This window comes from Halichoeres trimaculatus, unplaced genomic scaffold (assembly GCF_033239565.1).
Source record: "Halichoeres trimaculatus isolate MK-OKI-2021-1 unplaced genomic scaffold, fHalTri1.1 fHalTri1_scaffold_18, whole genome shotgun sequence".
In the NCBI taxonomy this organism is placed as follows: domain Eukaryota; kingdom Metazoa; phylum Chordata; class Actinopteri; order Labriformes; family Labridae; genus Halichoeres; species Halichoeres trimaculatus.
In genome coordinates this window covers 8,850,427-8,865,091 of record NW_027437196.1, presented here as the reverse complement: position 1 = coordinate 8,865,091, position 14,665 = coordinate 8,850,427, and the positions used below count along the sequence as shown (strand labels likewise).

The following is a 14,665-nucleotide window of genomic DNA, read 5'->3' as shown; positions in this document are numbered from 1 at the left end:
AATCCCCTTAAACCCTGTAATTTAAAATACTCAACATAACTCACTAAAGTTGAGTAAATAGAAGATTCTGGTCCTCATGTGTGCATAGCTACACACAGTGACATGTCGAACAAGTATCTTTTTCACATTCCCTTTAGAATACATAATCCCAACCACATGTTACCTTGAGAAACACGGCAGAGCCAGTCTGTCACACCTGAGGCCTTTCATACGGTGTATCCTGCAGCGGGAACGCCCACCTGTCTCAACAGGACAGAGTAAACAATGCCTCATGACCTGACAAGGGCGGTGGCTGAGCAAACAGTTGACATAATGACGAAACCTTGCCTGACAGCCTTTATTCTCCTCCTTCATGTCATGTTTTAAACTCACCACAGAATTGTAAACTAATGCACCTTAACAGAGTCTGTTCTGCCACAAAAAAAGATCCCAGTCAAACTAATCGTTTAAATCTTGCAGCGGTGACACTGAAAACTTAAAATCAAAGACTAGAAATTTGTCCCATAAACTGACTTTAAAATGTGCCATGCCTTTTTCATCTGTGCGCTTTTTAGGTCAGATATTTCTGTTTTCAGCTGTGTCTCGACCCTTACGATGCTTTTCAAAGCAGCTCACTGTTTCATCTTTTTTATCAGAGCATGCAGCCTCAGATTTTGCACTACAAAAAAATATAAAAATAGTCAACCTGTGTTCTCAATTTTGGCTTTCTCTCACCTTCTGCATCTCAGCCGGACACCCTCGGTGCTCTCCCTAACCTGAGGGAGCTGTGGCTGGACCGTAACCAGCTAACCTCATTACCACCAGTGAGTACAAAGACATTTCTTCTTTACAATTCCCACTGTCCCTCTTTGGCTAACAAGTGTTTTTTTTAATATCTGTGTGTGTGTGTTTGTGTGTAGGAGCTGGGGAACCTCCGCAGACTGGTGTGTCTGGACGTGTCGGAGAATCATCTGGCGGAGCTCCCCTCAGAGCTGAACGGTCTCCTGGCTCTCACTGACCTGCTGCTTACACAGAATCAGCTGGATGTGATCCCAGACAGTATAGGTGAGAAAAAACACAGCAGAGACGAGGTTTTATCAGGGCACAAGCTTTGACCCTTTAACAGGCCAGTGCTGGGCCTTGATGCACGCCGTTTTAGCCAAGATTTGGACATGTTCAGCAATTTCGCACAATATCAGTGTGTCTGAAGTTCTCAAGTTTTGCAGATCTGTCCCATTCAAGTTAAAGGAATGGCCAGGTATTTGGGAAACCGCATATATTTTGTCATCCACATGTAACCACAGTAAAAAGGGTGTTTTCTGAAAACTTCGGCCAAAGTGAAGATTTTGGTTTCATGGTTTCGTGTGGACGCCGGGAAACAGAGTTCTCAAACGGCACAGCTAAATGACGGGGGCTCATTCTGATTGGCTGGCACGGGTTTTACATCTGGGAAACACTGACAAACATGTGTTTGGCATGCCTTGAGCTGCACATATCAGCAGATTTGCATGCTAAATGTGGACAAAAGTATTTTTAAAAAACAAACAAGTGGACGTATGGCCATTGCCTCAGTCAGTTTATAAATAAGAGGATAGATATGGTTAATCAGTTTAACTGTTATAGAAATGATGAGGTTACATTAGCTCCCTGTATAAACCCCCTAGTGCTCATATTTACCTCAGATGTGTGTCTTAAAACTTAATTTGTTATGTTTTTCTTTACAAATAAGAAAGGAATGGGACAAAATGGAAGAACTGCAGTAATTTTGGCAAGCTTCATTTTTGTGTTTTGGTCAGATGGGCTATGATTTTTAAATGTTCCAAAAATCTGCTAATAATAAAAAAAATGAGTAGTTCATGTGACTATCAGCTCACCCTAAAAATGTACTTTTTCATTTGTTTTTATAGGGATCAAGCCTGCAATAAATTTGCACTGTAATAAATGGATCTCCTTGCGGGAATTTTTCAAATAATCTGCAAATCAAATTCTCCCATCTCTGTTCAATCGATCATTTTGGGCACTGAAGGTTTTGGCATTCAGTCAAGATTGCAGGAGATATGAGGCTTTGGGTAGAAGCGTGAGCACACATTAGTTTGTTAGATAATACCAGCACTGCCCTCTACTGGAAAAATGATGCCAGTGAGAAGCTGCAGAGGAATTAAAGTAGCAGAATTTTTTTTTTAAGGTGTAATTTCTATGATCTTTTCTGTCTCTGTTTTTAATTTGATGTCATGTTCAGCTGACTCATGTTTTATTTTGATCCAGGCTGCCTGAAACAGCTGTCAATCCTGAAGGTGGACCAGAACAGACTGACCACTCTGACTGATTCAATAGGAGAGTGTGAAAACCTCACAGAGCTCATCCTGACAGAAAACCTTTTACAGGTACGCAGGGAGAAATAAACCACTTTCACTCTCCATTAAAATCTGTGTCCATTTAACAGCTATTAAACCCTCTCATTTATTAATGGCTTTCCCTCATTACAGTCACTTCCTCGCTCCCTGGGCAAGCTGAAGAAGCTGACCAATCTGAATGTAGACCGCAATCGCTTGGGCAATGTGCCGAAAGAGCTCGGCGGCTGTGCCAGCCTCAACGTCCTCTCGCTGAGAGATAACCGGCTGGGGAAACTGCCCGCTGAGCTCGCAGATGCCACTGATCTACATGTGCTGGATGTGGCTGGAAACAGGTAACTGTAATTAACAGCATTTAATAATATGTCTTTCCTCCAAGTCAACTCTTTTAGAGTGATGAGGGCAACTATGTAACATTTTTACATTTTAAGATGCACGGCCACGCTATGAGAGTAAGGTATTAGTAAACCAGAAGACCATGAGTCATTGTCAAAGGTTGCCAATTTCAGTGAAGTTGAAATTTCCACAGGTTAAAATAGGTTATTCTTGCACACATGATGAGCTGGTAGTGTAATTATGAAAAATTAAATAATTCAAGTCAATCTTAGCTAATCTTTAAAATGTTTTTTGTTTTTTTTTAAATTGATTTTACTGCCCCTTGAGTGTAATGTGATGCAACCACTAGACAGTGTTTACAGGGCATCTAAAGTAACACACACCTTTGAGAGTAACATGAAAAACTGCAGCACTGAGATTCAGAACTGGCAACGGAAAACAGAGACATCTACAGAGCCAAAAAGTCCCCAAAGAAACTTCTAAAAAGCTTCTTTGAAAAAAAAAATGAATAGAGGTTAAGTGAAACCTTTTCTGTGTGAAACTAGTATGGTTAGGTTATGTCCCTTCATGTATAATATTTAACATATTTGTTTTCTTACTGTCTTGAAAAGGATCACTATCTCCTTAAATCTGAAGGGGTGCAGGAACTCTAATAATCCAATAATTGAATGATCCTATAATTGTAGTTGAATAAATGTATAATTGAACTATCTAGTTATCATATAACTAAATAAATAGGTAATTATATAATCATAGTAGAATAGATGTATAATCAGACAATCTAGTACGCTGCAAAAAAATGAAATCTTATCAAGTGTTTTTTGTCTTATTTAGTAGAAAATGTTTTTTTAGACTTAATATGAGCCACATTCACCTGATCAGTCCAGGAAATTGCTTATATGAAGTTCTTTAAAGACAGAAATGAGGTCTGAATTGCTTGGAAAAGTAAGAAAAAATCTGCCAATGAGACAAGAGAAAACGTTACTTTAAGACATTACTCAAGTTTCAAGCAATTTTTTCTTGCGCCATCGGAAGAAATTTTTACTTCTTACGAGCAATTCGGACCTTATTTTTGTCCATAAATAACTTGAAACAAGACAACTTCCTGGACTAATAAGTTGAATGTGGCTCATGTCACATGTATTAAGACAATTCTAACGAAAATAAGACAAAAACCATCAATAAGATTTTAGTTTTTTTCAGGGTAACCAAACAATCAAGTACTGGTATAATAGAAAAATTAAATAATGGAGTTATCATAACCGATCAACCTAATAATCTTATGAGTCTGGTTCTGTCTGAGGTTTCTGTCTGTTAAAGGGAAGTTTTTCCTTGCCATTGTAACTTTGCTAAATACTGCAAAGTCCTGTACTCATGGTGGGTTAAGACGAGATAAGAGATGACGTTTGTTATGATTTGGTGCTATACAAATAAAGACTGACTGATTGATTGATAGATATAATTAATTAATGGAGTAATTGTATTGTGGAATAATTGTATTATCAATTGATCGTATAATCAAGTAACCATTGAACTGTATAATAGAACAGTCCAGCAATCATATAGTCATATAATTGATCAATAGAATGATCAAATTATCATATAATCAAATAATGGAGTAATTGTATAGGCAAATTATCGTATCGATAATCATATAATTGAGGAATGGTTTGATCAAGCAACTGTATAATCAAATTATCCAAGTGTACTGAGAAAATCAACAGTTCATCACAAAGTTAGCATTGATTACCTCTAATGAATACTTGCTGACTTCACTGAGCCGTAGCGCTTCACAGAAGTTTTATTTTTGAGTTAGAGACTTTTACAGAGGATTCAGTGGATGATGATTTATTTTTATATCTTTCGTCTGAAAATGTAAAAAATGAAAGCTAACGCTTATCTTTCTTTCTCTAGATTACAAAACCTGCCTTTCGCCCTGACAAACCTCAACCTGAAGGCCATGTGGCTCGCAGAGAACCAATCACAGCCGATGCTCAAGTTCCAGACGGAGGATGATGAGCGCACGGGAGAGAAGGTGCTGACGTGCTACTTACTGCCGCAGCAGCCGTCTCCAAGCTTAGGTGAGGAGCACTCAGAAATGCAGTGTGATCTTCAAAAGGTCTGCCATTGTTTTTCCTCTATTTAAGTCTCGGTCAGTTGTTAAGAAGTTGAAATATCAGAAAGTCTGTGTAAGCGTGTGACATATCCAAGCTTCCAAAGATTCTGTTCCCCAAGCTCTTTTTTTAGCTCTAACTCAGTCTGACATCTCACATCCTCCTCTGTGCAGAGAACTTGCTGCAGAACAGCGTGGATGACAGCTGGACAGACAGCAACCTGAACCGAGTGTCAGTCATCCAGTTCCAGGAGGAGACCAAGGCGGAGGAGGACGACGATGAGGCTGCCGCAGAACGCAGGGTGAGGAAACACAACAATTCAGAGAGAGGAAACACATCCAATGAGGTGTTCTTGTTTTTAATCATTTTTTCTGTGTTTCAGGGGCTTCAGCGCAGAGCTACACCGCATCCTAGTGAGCTGAAAGTGATGAAGAAGGTGATCGAGGAGAGGAGGAATGAAGCGTACACATCTAGGGAAGATGGAGAAGACGATTTCCATGATCCACATGTAAATACATTTCACTCTGATGATTGTTTCAAGGCTTCTAGGTTTATTGTAGATGCAGCAATTTGTGTGGCAAATGTACGAAGTATGCAACAGGGATGAATCCTGAGTTATCAAACTGATGATTTAATTTCAGGAGAAGCGTCTCAGTGATCTGTCCAATCAGAGCCATGACTCCCAGGTGTCGAACAGCACGCTGTCAGCCACCTCCCACGAGGAGAGACAAAATGTGACCGCGCAGAGGGAGGACCTTGTGGACGGCCACTCCCCTCAGGAGGAGGAAGAGCTGGATGAGATGGAGGTGGAGTACATCGAGGTGAGTTTTTTTCACATTTTTTCCTCCAATATTTACGAGTTGACCTCACTTTTAATTACTTTTCCTGTTTAAATCTTTCCTGTAGCCCACTGTGCACTTCGCAGAGGAGCCTATCATCCGAGGGGGAGAAGAGGACGAGGAGGACGATGGGGAAGACGGCGAAAGGAGCGACGGGGACGACGAAAGGCCAGCCATCCCCGCCGAGAAGCAGCGTCTCATCAGGAAGGACACGCCACACTACAAGAAGCACTTCAAAATCACCAAGCTGCCCAAGCCCGAGACCGTGGCCGCGCTGCTGAAGGGATTCAGCCCAGACGGCCTCAATTCCCCGACGCAGGCTGCCGAGGACGAGCAGGACGAGGAGGACGAGGAGGAGGAGCAGGGCTTGTGCACACCTCTGCACCATCGCAGACTGGATGAGCTGGAGGACAGCCGACAGCAGAGCAACTCCAGTCAAGTAAAGGTAAAGGAGAGTGGTACTACACAGGAATTCAGATATTAAAATAGAAAGAGCTTCCTCTTCTATTATTCAGTCCTTTAAAATACACACTTAAGCATTTAGCTTGTGAGTTTCTCCTCTGTGGAGTCAGAACACTGATGGTGAGGGTTGGTATCGAAAAAGAAACTTGGCATTGTAGAAAAAGTTGAATTGAATCTGAAACAAGAATTGGCATTGTAAAATGTTGAATTCAAAAAGAAAAGACAGACATTAAAAAAAGACATTATTTTTGAGGATTTATTATGTTGTGATGTTTTTTTCAATGCCAGTATTCAGATCTGTTTTTATTTTCTTTTTTTATTATTTATTTGAGCGTCACAGATTTTCAATTACAATTCTCTTTTTTTCAGTTTCAACTTACTGGCAGTGTTTAGATATGGAGGGGAGGGGTCGGGGTGGGGCTCGGGGCGCACACTTTCAGGTATTCAGGAGAGGAGGGCAACCTCTGTTGGTTACCAGCAACTTGTTGCCCCCGCGGCGATGATCGTTTACCTCGAACTCACGAACTGCCAGTAAGTCTGTTTCTCTCGGTCGGTATTTTTTGGGTCAGGTGAAGACACTATGTTCTACGCTGCCGTCAAGGACAGCCGTTATAGCACCACCTACAGGCCTGGCATGCTTACTACAGCGTTTTGAGTTCCTCTACTTTTCTGTGTAAACAGATTTTTTTCACTGTGCTCTAGCGTTTTTTGAATAAACGTTGTTGTGTAAACGGGGCCCAAATCTGTTTCAAGGACGCTATTTTCTACGCTGCTGTCCCGCTGTCGTTCCTCTCTGCTATCTGCTGCTCGGTGTCTGTCCTGTAGTGGCGCACGCTGGTCTCCAATGAGCTGATCGGGGGGGATACTTCAGGTCCAGTTGGGAAAGTCATTACATACGCAGAATTCATTTAACACCGCATGGAATAAAAAAGTCAAAGACTGACCCTGCCACACACCCATGCACACACAGATCCTGAAGACTGTCGTTGAGGCTCCTGTATGGCAGCTACTACTACTGTCAGTTGCGCCTGTGGCTGTTGAGGAGCTGACGGTACCTGGCGTACTATTTGTAAACCTCAGGAGAGGTTATTTTGACTTTTTCTCATCATTTTAACCTGCCCTGATGTTTACCTGTAGTACACCAGGTACTGAAAAGAACGACTGTCTTCAGGATCCATGTATGTGTAGCAGGATCAGTCTTTTACTTTCCTATTGCATGCAGTTTTTAATGAAGTGTTGGTACGTAATTACTTTTCCGACTGGCCCTGAAGTAACCTCCCTTCATCAACACATTGGAGACCAGAGTGCGCGACCGGACAGACACTGAGCAGCAGATAGCAGAGAGGAAGGATAACAGGACAGCAGCGTAGAAAATAGTGTCCTCGTCCGACCCTAAAAATACTGACCAAGAGAAAAAGACTTAGGCCCCGTTTACACGACATTTCATCGGAAAACACTAAAGCACAGTGAAAAAACAGAAACGCTGAGGGACTGAAAACGCTGCAGTGAGCATGCCAGAAAAAAAAGGTTTATAAACATATCTGAATATTGGCAGTGAAAAACACATCATAACATATAAAAAAATCCTCAAAAAATAGTTTCTTTTTTAAGGTCTGCTTTTTTTTCAGTTCAACATTTTGCAATACCAATCCTTCTTTCAGATTCAATTCAACTTTTTCTACAATGCCAGTTTTCTATTTCAATACCAAATCTTGCTGTCAGTGTTCTGACTCCATACTCCTCCTCTTATAAGGATATATTAAGTTGGATATATTTTGCTTGCTCACTGCCTCTATGTCAGCACTTTATACTGTATGCATAGAGCGCCTTTAGCACCTTGAAACTTGCATTAAGTTTGGAATGTGCTGCCAGCTCGTCTTGAGGATGCGGCGTTGCATGCAGGGTCATTGTGCAAATGAGGACATCGAAACCTTGAGCACGAAAACCCTAGTGTAGGAGTTTGATACAGTGATGTCCTTTAACACTTAAAACACTCACACACATAAAAAATGACACATTTTACCACATTAGAAAACAAATAAAAGTGTTTAAAACTCCCTTCTCTTTGCACTGAGAAGAACTCTCAACGTCTAATCACACATGCAGCTGCGAGCGGCTTTTCTTTGCAACAACACCGGCAAAATTCAGCACTTAATTCTCACCATAATCCGCTGGTTTTTAATCAAATAATGACATTTTCACACTCTGCTCTCATAACACTGTGCCTGTGTGACTGTCAGTATGAGTGAAGTCAATGATTCTCCTCAGTGATCGTAGTTTTCTAAGTGAAATATTTGAAATGATTTTTTTTTGACCCAATCTTTTAAGTGTGAGTGTGTGTGAGTGTTAATGAATGAAGTTCTGTGTGTTACATGTACAAAGACCAACCAAAGCGTATACCGGCAGAGCTGGAATGTGAAACTCAAGAAGCCCTGGTTTGTGTTTGATAATAATGATCAAAGAGGAAAGAAAGGAGATAGACAAGATTATTATTTTAGATTTTCAACATTTTTTCCAGAAACGTTGTAATTAAATATATTTATTTTTTACTCAAAACGCAGAATTTAAGCAATATATATGCAGTAATTGCCCAAAAGATGTTTGTGTAACTTCTTTTTACAAGTTTTCGTAGTTGGCTTTTGGAAAATTTGTAAAATCTTTAAGTATTCAAACAGTTTTTATTTCCAAAGAAGTGGATCTTCTTGTCTTAAGTTAAACCCTGTTACTGGAGGAGTTTCCTCTCTGTGGTGTGGAGGCTGGGAGCTTTTGCCCTCTCTTGTCCGCTGTCTCTACACTGACTGCCCTGCAGCTCCACTCCTGGGTCTTGTCTTTCCGTCTCTGCCTGTATTTGCTTCTGGTGGCTGGGGGAAGTGTGTGTGATGGGATTACGCCTGCTTCACGGTGGCCTCTCCACAGTGGGAGCTCCACATCCTGGAAGCAGACGGATGAATGTGGGTGTGTTGAAGTCAAGAATGAGTTTTTTTTCTTTTTTCATTTGATTTATTTTTTTAAGTGTGCGTGTGAGCATATTTTTTATTTTGGCCTGACTAATCCGCATGCCTCTCGCTGGTTCCTGTCCTAACAGGGGGTGTCATTTGATCAAGTCAATAATCTGCTGATTGAACCTGCTCGAATTGAGGAGGAAGAGGTCTGTACATACTCTTTCCCGTCGAGTCTGTCTCTCCGTCTCCCTCCCTCACTCATCCACTCATTCACCCACCCAACCGTGTTCAGAGGAGGAAGTAGTACACACAGAAATCAATGGTTGATCTGAGCCAATCACTAGGGACCCCCTAACCACCGCTTTTCAGCGAGATAACCAGTGTGGCAGAACCTGGACGCAGGAATAAAGGAGGAACTTGAAATGCTGAGGAGGCTTTATGAAGGTTTTGTTTGCGAGTGCCTCATGACAATATAGATAAGCTATTTGTATGTATCTGAGACAGTTCAGTTAGAAAGGAAGATAAGCTTGGGTTTGTTTCCAATCTATCCGACCTTTAATTTGCGGATGTCCGACAAGGCAAGGGCTCTCCATATTAAACCTTTTCTAAATCTAAAATTAAACGCTTCACTTTCACGCCTCATCCAGCATCAGGTTCTACCACACAGCGTCTCTGCTACTTCACCTTTCCTCTGCTTCTGCTGCTTTTTGCTTCTTTTCACCTCCTCTCCCCGCTGTGTCTCCCTGCTGTGACTGGGCTGGTTACACCGTGAAAGAGTGATGTCTGCTTCACAAGCTTCTCAAGCTTCTCCAGGAACAAATATTATGGCACAAACAGGGAAATGAACTCCAGACCAGAGAAAGACCTCCAGATTGTTGAAGATGAATGCTCAGCTGTCCTTTTTAATATTGTTTTTTCGTTTAGATCGTATGTAAGTCATGACTTGCATGTGCATTGGAGTGCGGTACAATGAATCTGCGACCACACAAGTCTGCACAATGTAAAAAGCCTCTACTACCCTAACAGATGTTTGTTTGCAGCTTGGTCATTATAGAAAAGGAAAACGGATGCAACAATAACAAAAAGAACTATAACATCAAAAAACATAGACTTCCTCTTAACTTATGCACCCTAACTGACACTCCCTTCATCCTAAATTGCCAAATGTATCATATTTCATACAGGAGTTTAGAAGACCTCTATCTCATCAACATGATAAAAAAAGTTTCCTTAAAAAACTTTTAAAAAAGTATTGCTGCTCTCACGAAACCATCGACACACTTTTGAAATAGCAGTGAGAGTGACATCAAGATTGTTACTCATTTTTTAAATACGTATTTTCTGCATCAAAAAGTGAATATTTACTTTAATATTTATTTTAAAGTTGCCAAAACTGCTTAATTTATCAAATTTGATTATCAACATCAATATGGGCCGATGTTGGTCTTTTTTTTTTAACATATCGGCATCAGCCAACATGTTATTGGTATTGGAAAATATTAACTCATTAGCTGCTGGCATTTTCAGAGTATCTTGAACAATCTTTCAAAACCCAAATAATATTGTTTCCTATGACTATGTAAACACCAAAAGTGGAGAGTGGACTCTCTTCTTTTATGTCTCTCTTCCTGTTTTTGATCAAAAAAACGGACAAAACTTTTTTGATCTCGTTCATCCCAGGCGCTCCATCCTTTGATCATCTCCGTGGTCCTCTTTTCTTACGATTGCGCCACTCTTTCTCTCTGAACTACCACAACACATCATCTCAGATTCATTTTTTATTTTTTAACCAATATTGATATATCGATATCAGTAAATATCGGCCATAACATCAACTGTAGTATCGAATATTGGTATCAGCCTAAATTTTCATGTAGGTGCATCCCTAATAAACATCTCTTCTCCAAAAAAAATTGAATTTTCATGCTAATTTTGATGGGTCGGGTTTTAAGGGTTAAGGAGCAGCACCAGCAAGCTGAATTTCATCTCGACCCTCTTAACAACCTAAACCAAATCCCTTTTCTTTTCCTATGCTAATTTTTAAGGACAATGTTAAAGAGCTTGCTTTAGTTGTTTCTGTGCAACATTTCCTGAACCAAGGCAACCTTTATATCACCAGACAGTGAATAATAGTGATTGAATTGCGCTTATAAAACAGGCTGCTCTTTAAAAATAACACCCTGTTCATTATTCCTGTTAGTGGTGAATAACTATATAACTGTTTTTTCAGAAATTGTCCATTCTAATTCTGTTAAAAAAACTTCCCGCCTCATGGGCGTGTGCCTTACCTGGTTGTTGAGTCACAGGCCCATCTGACAGGCAGGCAGCTCGGGGCGGGTTTACACCCAGTCCAAGGATGTCGTAGCCCTGCTCTCCCCTACCCTGATACCTGCTCTGATCCTGTCCTCTGAAAATGAAGATGTAAAAGCCCAAAAATAAAAATAAAAAAAGAAGCACACCAACAAAAAGGCGCACAAGACTTTCTAAATCAGTGTAGCTGCCCTTGGCATCTGGGAAGAGTCGTCCTTGTGCTCTGTTCACCGTGATACTAAAAACACACAAGCATTTTAAATATTTACAATAAACATAAAAAAAATCATTTATTGCCACAAAATTGTAAAATAGCAAATAAACAGTGTCAAATGCTGAGGTATAAATGTGCAAAACTGAGTCATTTAGTGTCATAATATAACGACAATGCCCACTCTTCTTTTTTCACATTTCTCCTTTTTTTCCTCCTTCCATCATTCATCTCCATTTCCACCACTGTTGCATGGCTTGTAAATACAAAGTATAGTAGAGCTTATTCACATTCCTTAAACATACACAAACTATTGTTTCGGTAGGATTCAAACTAAGAAAGTTTTTGACAGTTTTACTCTAAACATAGATAGTCTTATGGGCTCGTCCCTCATGGTTTTTAGAGGAGTTTCACTGCTCGTTATGCTGACTCCCCTTCCTCAACTTGTAGCACCACCTGACCATTCAGAGACAAACAGGCGGCCTGGGGATCAGCATCGCTGGAGGTAAAGGATCCACACCTTACAAGGGAGATGACGAGGTAGGATGTGTTCCTGGTGTCTGATTTAGCTCTAGGAATCAGAAGCCACAGATTAAGTAAATCAAGTGTCTTTGTATGTGTGTGTGCGCAGGGGATCTTTATCTCCAGAGTGTCTGAAGAGGGCCCTGCAGCCAGAGCAGGAGTCAAAGTGGGAGACAAACTCTTAGAGGTAAAGTCTTCATGGTTTATTCGTCTCCAGTGACATTTTTTATGACATGGGTGAGTTACTGTCTCTTTCTGTTCCTCTCAGGTGAACGGAGTCGACCTCCATGAGGCAGAGCATCACACCGCAGTGGAGGCTCTCCGTAGCTCAGGTGCTGCTGTGTCAATGACGGTGCTGCGGGAGCGCATGGTGGAGCCGGAGAACGCCATCACTACAACACCGCTGAGGCCGGAGGACGACTACTTCCCCAGGGAGAGGCGGAGCAGCGGTCTCGCTTTTAATTTGGAGACAACGCCGAGCGGGCCTCTGCAGAGGCTTTCCACATGTCTGATACGAAACGACAAGGGGCTGGGGTTCAGCATCGCAGGGGGGAAAGGATCCACGCCATACCGCACAGGAGACACGGTTAGACAAAGAAACACTCTTTTCTCCCTTCTGGAAAGTTTTTGAGCGAAGTAGAGGAAAATTTCCCTTAGTCACTGACAGTAAAAACCTACATTAATGAAAAAAAATATATATTTCCAGTGCAGCTATCCATGCACTCTTGTAGACAGGAGATTAGCTCACAAACAGTTTGCAGAAAGCATCTTTTAACAGCGTCTATTCCAGCAGCAGCGTTTACAGTCGTCACCGGGACGACGGAGATATGAATAGCCAGACTTGACACCCGATAGTCGCTGTAATTGGACGGGGTGAGGCGCATATTTGGGCCAGTGCTACTGGCCACTGCTTTGCAGCTCGTGCCGCTCACAGGGCCCACAAAGGAAAGGACTCATAAACTTGAGATTCAGGCGTGTCCGACTGTAAGTCTCACCTTTGCCTCAAAAGCTGCTTGAAACTGACGCAGGGACCTGGCTGGTTGTTGGTTGATGTAAGGAGGAGGTGCTGTGGACTTCACTCCTGTGTGTGTTTACATGTTTGGTATGTGTGTTTGGAGCAGGTGATGAGTTAAGCTAGGTTATATTTGGTAAACAAATGTTGCTGTGTGTTTTGATTATCAAGCACTGAGCTGCTGTTTAACTCTGATTCATGTATTTTGTTAATATTTACGACACACTGTGACCTTTAAAGCAGCTGCAGCTCACATTTTCATAAAACATATCATCCCAAAGGAAATGAGCACAGGAGCACAGATTTAGCAAAACCACACACAGCCTGACTGGTTGCCCTTTTTTTAGACAGCTCACACTTAGAAGATTGATTTATAGCAGCTTGCAGCCTCTTGCACCATTTTACGTCTGACCCTGACCCTCTGATCTCAAACACCAGGGAGACCAAAGAAGATTTATGGTGTAACTTTACAGCTTACAGATCTGTTTTAGTTACAATTTAAGAAACATTTCTGTTGCATGTGTGTAATTCCTCTACAAATAAATCTGTAGATTAATGATTTTTGATTGTTTATTCTTTGTTTTTTAGGGAATCTACATCTCTCGCATCGCAGAAGGTGGAGCAGCACACAGAGACAGCACACTGCGTGTGGGCGACAGAGTCATCTCTGTGAGTGTTACACATCCAGCCCTTCATCTCTATAGGAGCTCTAGACCACACCACATGATGAAAACAGAGTTCCTTTTTAAGGATTACATGGCTCAAAGCATCTTTTTTTTCCTTTTCAAGTGGAGATTACACAAATTAAAATTGGATATCTCAAAGCACATTCAGCAATAGTCGGGGGCCTGGGTGTCTTTGCAGCCTCATGTCCTTTTTCAAAACAATCTAGTTTATTTTGTGACATATGAAACTTTATTTGAACCTTTGCTTAAACTTTTCACTACACTTTAAAGTCTTGACATGCACACTAAAGCTCAAACTAACACTAACTCCTAACTCAAGCATAATTTTGGCTGCAAATATGGATACTTGAGGTGTTTTTCAATCATAGGAACTTTCCTGGGAAATAGGGTGCGTTCAAAAACTCCTTTTTGGTAAGGAACCTTCCTTGCTGAAGAAATGACCTGGAAGTATTTCAGCATCGGCCATTATAAAGGCTGTTCGAATTCACCAAATGTTAAGGAAAGGAAGGTCGTTGCTTCCTTTATTAGCTCCTTTAGCTTAGGAAAAACTGGACCATCCTTTACGAAAGGAAAGGAGAAAGGACGCCCCATAATGCATTGCGGCAGCTGACGTCTATAAATATGTCACTTGTATTTATACAGAGTAAACATTTGGGCAGGCATAAAGAAAAATATATGCTTCAAAGATAACTTTCTGTTCTTATCTTTAACATTTAATTTATTGGTGGACACATAAATAATTGCATGTTATTATTTATAAGGCAGTTACTTTCAAGCATTTACTTTTCTCCATAATTACCCATAATGTTGTATATGTACTGTATATATGTATACTAATTACCATATTTTCATCTGTCTTGATATATGAAGTTAATCTTTCCAATTATAAGACAGGACAATG

The 14,665-nt window shown here is 40.9% G+C and overlaps 1 protein-coding gene across 10 annotated transcripts in view; it reads left to right on the top strand.

Annotated features, from left to right (window-relative positions):
* Nucleotides 1-14,665, top strand: part of scrib (scribble planar cell polarity protein) — an 85,330-nt gene that overhangs the window by 42,001 nt on the left and 28,664 nt on the right. For 9 of the 10 annotated variants that reach the window (XM_074693916.1, XM_074693921.1, XM_074693915.1 and 6 more), the window contains exons 7-20: nt 729-803; nt 900-1,044; nt 2,245-2,363; nt 2,466-2,665; nt 4,581-4,747; nt 4,954-5,081; nt 5,163-5,288; nt 5,422-5,601; nt 5,687-6,064; nt 9,167-9,229; nt 11,995-12,084; nt 12,176-12,253; nt 12,335-12,652; nt 13,667-13,747. In XM_074693916.1, the coding sequence (XP_074550017.1) occupies nt 729-803; nt 900-1,044; nt 2,245-2,363; nt 2,466-2,665; nt 4,581-4,747; nt 4,954-5,081; nt 5,163-5,288; nt 5,422-5,601; nt 5,687-6,064; nt 9,167-9,229; nt 11,995-12,084; nt 12,176-12,253; nt 12,335-12,652; nt 13,667-13,747 (2,148 nt within the window). The remainder of the gene's footprint in view (nt 1-728; nt 804-899; nt 1,045-2,244; nt 2,364-2,465; nt 2,666-4,580; nt 4,748-4,953; nt 5,082-5,162; nt 5,289-5,421; nt 5,602-5,686; nt 6,065-9,166; nt 9,230-11,994; nt 12,085-12,175; nt 12,254-12,334; nt 12,653-13,666; nt 13,748-14,665) is intronic. The other variant, XM_074693917.1, reaches the window with a different exon arrangement.